The sequence below is a fragment of the Typopeltis vanoorti genome, chromosome 14, assembly GCF_054136105.1.
Source record: "Typopeltis vanoorti isolate ZY-2024b chromosome 14, IOZ_Tvanoo_1.0, whole genome shotgun sequence".
Lineage (NCBI taxonomy): Eukaryota > Metazoa > Arthropoda > Arachnida > Uropygi > Thelyphonidae > Typopeltis > Typopeltis vanoorti.
The window spans coordinates 104,440,502-104,449,795 of NC_143562.1; the positions used below are offsets into that span (position 1 = coordinate 104,440,502).

General features: G+C 34.3%; 1 protein-coding gene across 1 annotated transcript in view; it reads right to left on the reverse strand.

Annotated features, from left to right (window-relative positions):
- Positions 1–6,480, reverse strand: part of LOC150099817 (U3 small nucleolar ribonucleoprotein MPP10-like) — a 114,075-nt gene extending 107,595 nt beyond the window's left edge. Inside the window, exons 1-2 of the mRNA XM_090403678.1 lie at positions 6,390–6,480; positions 2,385–3,036 (exon numbers count right to left, since the gene is read on the reverse strand). Coding sequence (XP_090259804.1) covers positions 2,385–3,036; positions 6,390–6,454 — 717 coding nt within the window. The 5' untranslated portion in view covers positions 6,455–6,480. The remainder of the gene's footprint in view (positions 1–2,384; positions 3,037–6,389) is intronic.
- Between the last annotated feature and the right edge of the window lie 2,814 nt (positions 6,481–9,294).

Here is a 9,294-nt window from a genome sequence, read left to right on the forward strand (position 1 = left end):
GTCATTCAAATCTGAACCTGCTATGGTGTATTATTGTGGCTTGGCCAAACAGGCAGGAGAGCGAATATCAGAATTTCAGAACACAAGGACTACATCCGGTTTCACCAGTACAGCCACTCTGGTCTTGCAGACCATGCTCTGGATACACGCCACAGAATACGGTGGAAGAAAGCCACAATAATACACCGCAACAAGTTCAAATTTGAAAGACATTCATGGAATCAGCCTCAGCCCTAAGAAACATGCCAAACCTCAACAAATTTGGTTGCATGAGACTGCCCCAAATTTGGGAGGCTTACATCAGGAGACCTTCAGCCCAACAGCCAAGAATACCTACATAGCCTGCTAGGGAGCACCATCAGGACTTTTAGGGAAACCATAGCTTCCTCGCTTCGTTTCTCATTTACTGTGTTTAGTGCCTGCGTGCACATGTCGTTATTGTAAGTTCCTTTGAAGATGGCAACATGATGTTGCCAAAATACTGGAAATATATTAAAAGTTTAATTTAATGTATATTCTATTGTACATTGTAATTTCCTTAAGTTATTTAGTAAGCAATCATTACAGATGTTTTCCTATGACCTACCAATTTATGATATACAGTAGCCCAAGTTGGGCTACTGTATATCATAAATTCATTTATGATATACAGTAGCGAAGTAGCGAAGAGTCTCCAATATCGGACTCTTCGCTACTGAAGAGACTGAAACCTCAGATCCAGTTTTACCAGAAAAGCACACGACAATTGCAAAATTAACAGGTCTCAGCTTAATTAAGAAAGGTTTACAGATTTTGGAGGACATAGATTCTAACGAGGAACGAATTGTAGCCACAAGGGAATGAATTAAAAAATCACTGCTTGCTGTGAAGAAATTTTGCGTGACAAGAAAATGACATTATGCTGTCAGACGAATCTATTAGATTTTATGAAACCATCGACATCGAAATAACTTTCTTTTTTTTATGTACAAAAAACTACAATTATGATTATATTTCTTAAAAAATATATAGGTGTTTTTGTAAACCTTTGGTCCCAATTGTATGTTTGTATATATAAATTACATGCAAAATTATACCCCGAGTTACGCGAATTCAACTTACGCGCTTTTCGTTGGTCCCACCTACCGCATAACTTCGGGGTATCACTGTGTGTGTGTGTGTGTGTGTGTGTGTGTGTGTGTGTGTGTGTGTGTGTGTGTGTGTGTGTGTGTGTGTGTGTGTTAAAGATACCAAGTAATTTTTAAACCTGGTTTTACTCCATTTCCCAAGTAAGCAAACAGACTAAAAGTCAAGTTTGCGCCTGCAATTGATGCAAGTCTAACTGATCCCACAGGTATTGCAGGACCAGGGCAACTCGTGGCAAAGGTGGAACAAGCTCCGATCACTAATCTTAATATTGTTCCACCTTTGCCACGAGTTGCCCTGGTCCTGCAATACCTGTGGGATCAGTTAGACTTGCATCAATTGCAGGCGCAAACTTGACTTTTAGTCTGTTTGCTTACTTGGGAAATGGAGTAAAACCAGGTTTAAAAATTACTTGGTATCTTTAACATATTTACACCCAAGGTAAAAATACTTTCTACATCTATATCTCCTCCAGAGATTTTTATTCAATAAGGTTAAAACACCTTATGGTAACTTGTTTTGGCGAAATACTTACAAGCTCTGTATTACTAAATCTTGGTATTTCTAATTCTAGCCTAGCTCCCACTGACGAGACCTCAATAAAGGTCGAAACCGGTCTGGGTAGTGGCCCCTTGCCTTTAATACAAAACATCATACATCCCCTTCTTGGAGATGTGTTTTGGCATTAAGGGTAAATATTAAGATTAGTGATTGGAGCTTGTTCCACCTTTGCCACGAGTTGCCCTGGTCCTGCAATACCTGTGGGATCAGTTAGACTTGCATCAATTGCAGGCGCAAACTTGACTTTTAGTCTGTTTGCTTACTTGGGAAATGGAGTAAAACCAGGTTTAAAAATTACTTGGTATCTTTAACATATTTATACCCAAGGTAAAAATACTTTCTACATATATATATATATACACAGTCCATATATATACACAGTATATATATATACACAGTATATATACACAATATATATACACAGTATATATATATATATATACATACACACTATGTATATATATATATATATATATATATATATATATATATATATATATACATAGTGATTGTCTGTGGAAATACTAGTGGTGGTGATGGTTGGCGGTAGATGGCATTGGTGTAGTTAGTGGAGGTGTCAAGTAATAATAATATATTATATTATATAACACAATAACACAATATATTTTCAATACATGATATATAAAGTAGTTTATTTTGCTGGTAGAATAAGATTTTTTTGAAAACAACAAAATTACCTTTTTTCCCATTTCAAGAGATTCTGTATCCTTCAAATCAACAGAATCATTATTGCTATCATCATCATCACTGAATTCATCATTCTGGTTTATGTCTTCATTATCAGAAGGAAGATCTTCAAATAAATTTATACTGGTGGAACTTTTATCACTGTCATCATTAGAATCTTCATGCATTTCTAATTCTCTCATATCTTCTTTCTGAAGAAAATTTTCCATCTCTTCTAATTTAAAAAACTGGTCATCAACCACTGATGGTTTCACAGTTTTTTTCACTTTAGCAACTTTCCCTTTTTCCATTTTAGTACATAAAATTTGTTTCTGAACATCATCTTCATCATCATCACATGATTCTGATTTATACATGTCTTCATCATGACTATCAAGAGCAGCCTTTGAATTGATAGAGAGTGAAGATGTTCCTCCATTCTGGCACTGAGTAAGAATTCTTTCAACATTATTTGTCACAATGGATCTTAATGAAGAATTCTGTAGCTCAAGTTGTTGCCAAATTTGTTCACTATCAAACTTTTCTATTAGAAGTTCTTTTAAAACACTTGGAAGAGAATTTTTCTTTGTATTAATTTCTGAAGTAAGTTGATAGAGTTTTTTTAAAATTATTTTAAAACTTTCTACGCCATGAGGCTGGGGCCTGTAAAACAAAAGAACAGTTGATTAGGAAAGTATTGAAATACAATACAATGAAGTGAATTAAATCTTACAAAATGGCTTCAGGAATCAACATATAAAGAATATGAACTTGATTATGATAAAGAATATAAAGATGATATGATAAAGAATATAAACTTGATTATAAATACAGAATAAAATTAAAATAACAAATACATGCTGATCAATACTGAATACAATTCAATTGAATTATATTATTAAGAGACCATCAGGGACTCATCAAGAGTGGCAACATACCATCGCCACCAGCTCTCATATCAGTTCTTGAATTCGTTCACACTACTTGCACACACACCACATCCAATGGCAATCTATTCCAATCATGTAAAACTCTATGAGAAAAATCTAGTCTTCATCCCCTCGTGCATCATTTAAGTATTTTTTTAAATACTTCCCATGCACTGTCAATATCCTTCCCATCCAACAACTGATACCATAGTACAGAACCCAGCATACTCAACAGGTGGGAATGATTTCCAGCTTTGTAGTTCAGCATGTAACCTTTTCTGAATGGAACAAGTGAGTACTACCTCAAGTTGGTGATAGTGATCACAACACCAACCAGAGGCAGGATAATTACAATCTTTAATTAAAATCCCCTGTGACACTATAATCAGCTCTAACACTCTTTGACCTTGAGTTCCTTCTGTCACATGCTGCTTGGGGAAATTGTCTTACAGCAGCTAAATAAAATCAGCTTCATTCTTCTCATGAGATGTCACAGCTACCCAATCAATGTTTGGATAATTAAAGCACCCCCATTATGATTACTCATTTCTTACTCATTATCTTTTGGTAATGCATGTCTTCCTCACTAATAAACGATCCTCTAGGTGTGTAACAACACCATGTCATGCTCATTAGCACTCCCCCTCCTCTCCTAGCCTGTCTATCCATCCTAAAAATACTCTACTCTTTACACAAGTTAGTGTGTCTCTGAGAGGTAGGTCTCACTAATGCCTATAATCTGAAGTCCCAATGTTTCAACTTTTCTCTGTAGTCCACTAGATGCAGTTGGACATCTTGCAGATCTCTGTTCTTATCTAGTGCCTTACTTATGCAGACATCCTTGCACATGCTTGATAAGTCTGAACCGGACAAACACAAAATTCTTCTTTCCTTATAATTGTTTTCATGATAATACCCATTCCCCATCATTAACAGTCACATAATCTTGTCGCTCTTACACAGTTGCTTACCATCCTCACATGATAATTTACTTTCCCTGACTCTCTGCATTAGGTCTCATACCAATTAATAATTTCTCAAGACTCCTGATACTAAATGCATTCGATATCCATTACTCCTGATACCAAATCCATTCGATATACCAAAAACCCATATCCATTACTTCTACAAAGCCTATGCATCAAATTGTTTGGCATCATAGTCCTTAATTATTTCTATCATATCTAGGCAATAAACTTATGATTTTAACTTTCTCACTCTTACTTCTTCCAACAATTCTTTCATATCCACTATCATACTGAACTTATTGCTAGTTAAATCATTCATCCTTACTGGAATTGCTGCCTCTCTTGTTTTGCTTTGCTGTTTTTTCTTTGCATGTGCTATATTTTAATTTTTGGTCTGGGAAACTTGAAATTATAACCCACTCATCAACTGCTTGTTCTATGATAGTTGCCATAGCAAATTACATCCTTCATTTTTATGATCAACTTTACTTACTTAACTTTCATTATGTACTAGCTTACCTAATTCCTTGCTTTGCTGTTCTTCATTTTGCTTCTTAACTTTCTTATTCTCCATGTTCCTTTAAATGCCACTCAACTTTTTATAATTCCCATATCATTAGTCTAATAATTTACTTTAATCTTGAGATTTTGGAGGCTAAATTATTTTCAATATCTTCTTTAGAAGGGCAAGCCTTTTTGTTCTCAATTTTGCTGTTCTTGTTAGCATTCTGTTTCTTGTGCATTTTTGGTACTAGTTTATGGCTGTATTTAATATTGCAATAGTACAATAAAAATATTACAAAAACACTAAATATTCTAAAAACATGAAATCTACACTAATATATATTATAAAACACTAATTTTCTATGGAAAAAGCACTATTTTTTTCCCCTTAGAAAATTAGTTAGAATAATTGTAGTAGAGTGATACATGGATAGAAACATGACCGCAACAGAGGGTGTGTGAAAATTATTTAATAAGCACTCTGTCAGTACAGATCAGGTATGAATGATGTTGCAACAAAAATGTAGGCAAATGCTACAAATGAACTACAGGTGTATAAGGTGATGAGTAGTTCCATTCTGTATGCCTGATGTTGAGATTAAGGTATTGGAGAGACTGGTTTGGAATAGAATCTAGTAACTGGTTAACAGAGACAGGATGTTTTATGATGGTTAGCATGGTCTGTAAAGGATAGATCTTACTCTAACAATCTACTTGCACTTTATGACAAAGTGAAAGAAGTGACAGATAGAGGAAATTCATATATGGCAATATTTTTAGATGTATGAGGACAAATTACTTCATCATCAATTCCATACAAGTGAATGAGAAGATAACCAGTCGTATGGTGCAGGGTTGTGCTCTAATGACAATTCATGTGAATTGAGATGTTTTCTGATGATGCAAAGTTGGGGATGGCTATAAGGAATGCTATTAATAATGGCGACATTCTTTTGAGAATATTAAAATAATTTTAGCTTGAATAATTGGGAATAAATGAGGTGCTGATGCAATAGGGGGGCTTTGAACTCTCTAGTGTAAGGTTGATGATAAATGTATGTAACTGATACATGAATACTATAAAACTCAAAAATTATGATTAGTGAATGATTTTCGGATAATAGACAAGGCACTCAAGAGCAGTCTCCCCTTACTACAACTTTAAGTGCGGTCAAACTAACCTCACAAGTGATTAAATTACACGGGCAAAAAAACCATGGGAAATCTGATCTAATGTGAGCATAAACGGAATAAAATATAAACACGTATATTTTTATGTACCGATTTCATTTATTATATAATTAATTTAACGAAATGGGGATATTTGGATTACAGCTAAACAGAACAACGTAATGGCTAAGTTCCGTATGCCCAACGAAAGTAGGAGAAAATAAAAGGTATGTTAAAAAAATATCGAATAAAATGGTAATCATATTTTTAAAATAAGCCTTAAAGAATATATAAACTATGACTCAAACACAGCTGGTGTTAGTTTTTCGAACTTGAATACAGCGTAAGCTGTATTCAAGTTCGAAAAACTAACACCAGCAAGCTATTAAGGAAGAACTGAAGCAACTAGATTCGTATTTTTACATGTTATTCATATAAAACTTACTCTAAAAATGATTCAGGTTGTTTGGTATACGCTTCTACATTCGATAACATGTCCTTTAAATCCATGGCAACTCAAACACGTTTCATCAAAATACAAACGACGTTTCATCACAACACACTACACGCCATCTACATTTAAATTACAATAAAATACACCTAAAAATAAATCAATAAATAGATTCGGAAATGTATAAATCATGTAACGCTTTTTTTTCCCCGAAAGAGCAAGCTCATACTTTTTTTTTTAAAAAAAGAAATTACAGTTTCTTGCCGTCAGGGAAATTTATTCATTTGTTATATAAACTATTACACTTTTTTATAATGTTAGTCAAGTTACTTTTTATAAATCAATAAATAGATTCGGAAATGTATAAATCATTTAACGCTTTTTTTTGAAAAAAATATTATTGTTATTGTTATTATTCCTGACACCTCCAAGGAGTCCGAAGATTCATCGCGTTGAGACATCTACAGCTGTCTCAACCACTACACCGAACCTCTACTACGATATGTCATCAACATATCTGTACCAAGTTTCATTATGGGTAGCCCCCCTCTCTCCTCCTTGTGCTGACTTATTCATGGAAGATCTAGAGTAAAAAATCTTATCCCAAATCATCCCAAAACCGAAAACTTGGTACAGATATGTTGATGACATATCGTAGTAGAGGTTCGGTGTAGTGGTTGAGACATCTGTAGGTGTCCTCCCGCAATGAATCTTCTTACTCCTTGGAGATGTCAGGAATAATAACAATAACAATAATGATATCTTTCTCATTTGGAATCATTGGAAAGAAGAACTAATGAATTACCTCAACCAAATCAATAGTTTCCACCATACTATCAAATTCACATTAGAAATCGAAAAAGATGGAAAACTGCCATTCCTAGACACCCTAATAAAGAAACAAACCAATAACAGTATCAACCTATCTGTGCATAGCAAACCTACGAATATTGGACGTTACCTCCATTTCAACTCGTCTCATTATATATCTCAGAAACTTAGCATTATCCATATGCTCAAGAAAAAAGCTATACAGTACACAACAGACCAAGATGACCTACAAAAGGAATTAACTACGATATCCAGAGAGCTATCTATAAATGGTTATCCAAAAAGACTCTGCAACAAGATACTCTTTACTGACATACCACAAAGACAACGTGATGATGTCCAATACATCAGTACTATTACTATTCCATTTGTCAGCAGCATTTCCAAAAAAATTGGCTAACCTTCTAAAACCGCATAATATCAGAGTAGCATTCAAGCCAGTCAACACTATTCGGAAATTTTTAAGATCACCGAAAGACCCTCATCCATTCTATAAGTACTCTGGAGTAAATAATATACCTTGCTCATATGGTGTTAGTTACATTGGTTAGACCTCTAGAAGCTTCGAAACGAGAAAGAAAGAACACATAGGGTATGTCAGAAACAACAGACAAGACATTTCAGGCCTTTCTTGCCACTTTGCCTCTACCAACCATCTCATTGAGTGGGATAAGAGCCATATGCCCTATATAGAAGAGAACTACCATTCAAGAACCTTCAAGGAAACGGCTACAGTCGCCCGCACAATGAAGAATCAAGGTCTAACCCTACCAGAAATTTGGAAAGCTTTAATCAGATCATTAAACATAAGGAAATGAACTTTTACGCCAATTACATCATGTGTCATAACAAATAAATCACGTTCCCCCCAGACACGCGCATTGTCTCGCACAATACTAATTTTTTGTATGAATTAGAACCATCAGTTATAACCTAGTCTGTTACCTTCATATAGCTTACTAATTTGTATTCCCTGAAGATGCCGATAGAAAAATCAACGAAACATGTAGATTATAGTCAAGAAAGAATACCACACAATTATTCATTTATTGTTGAGAAGCATTCTCATGGAATCTGCACAAGATTCAATGTCACTAATCCTAAGTGTCATGTATTTGTACGCACTTGCATATTAATTTTACTCAGTTGTGGAATTAAAAGCTCGAGTTTCTCTCACTGTGGGAGGAAAACCGTACTTGTCACTGCCAAGAGATACGTAGACAAGTATAATATTTCATATCTGTGACACAACATATCGAAATTCTTATAATAAAAATGAAAAATGGCTTCTAAAGGAACGAAGAAGCTATGGACCCAAGGATGAAGGACAGGGAATTGGAATTCGAAGAACATGTTGCAAAATTCAATATAAAAGTGATAGTAAGAAGGAGGTTAGTGGTTAGGAGAGAGAGAGAGAGATTTTCCCTTTGAACAATGTCTTGATCTAACCATATCTGGATTAATAAACATAAAACTTCAATGTGGGTGATCATACAGATAAAAAAAAGCCTGTATATTGTTAAAAAAGTTTCGGGGGAGCAAACACCCACCCTGCTGCAGTTAACCCGCCTTCAATTGAAAAAACTCATTAAAAAGATACCTTTTGTCATGACGACAATTGCACTTTTTTTTCAATCAAGAAGCGCATTGTTCTAACGTTTTACCAACTGCACTAGACTGGCAAGAGCAAGGCCTTATTATGGGTGTGCTGTGGCATAGGGTCCCACAAAGCGCAAAAAATTGAATAAAGAAAATCAATTAATTTTTTAATGATTATATAAATTAATATTGTAATTATTGTATAAAAATATTATTATATAGAAAAATATATGTATATAATTTTACCACCAACTATTGTTGTTATAGAAAGCAAAATAAGATCGTAGCGCTAGAGCGGTAGTAGTTGAAACTACTCTAAGATATATAACAATATCGTACAACATAGTGTTAAATAGGGAAAAGTGTATTTTAAAACAGGTGTTTTTAATAATTTTAAGGAGTTTTTTTTTAATTTTAGTTTATGATTTTATGAACAAGTAAGTATATACACGTACTGTCATGGCAATTT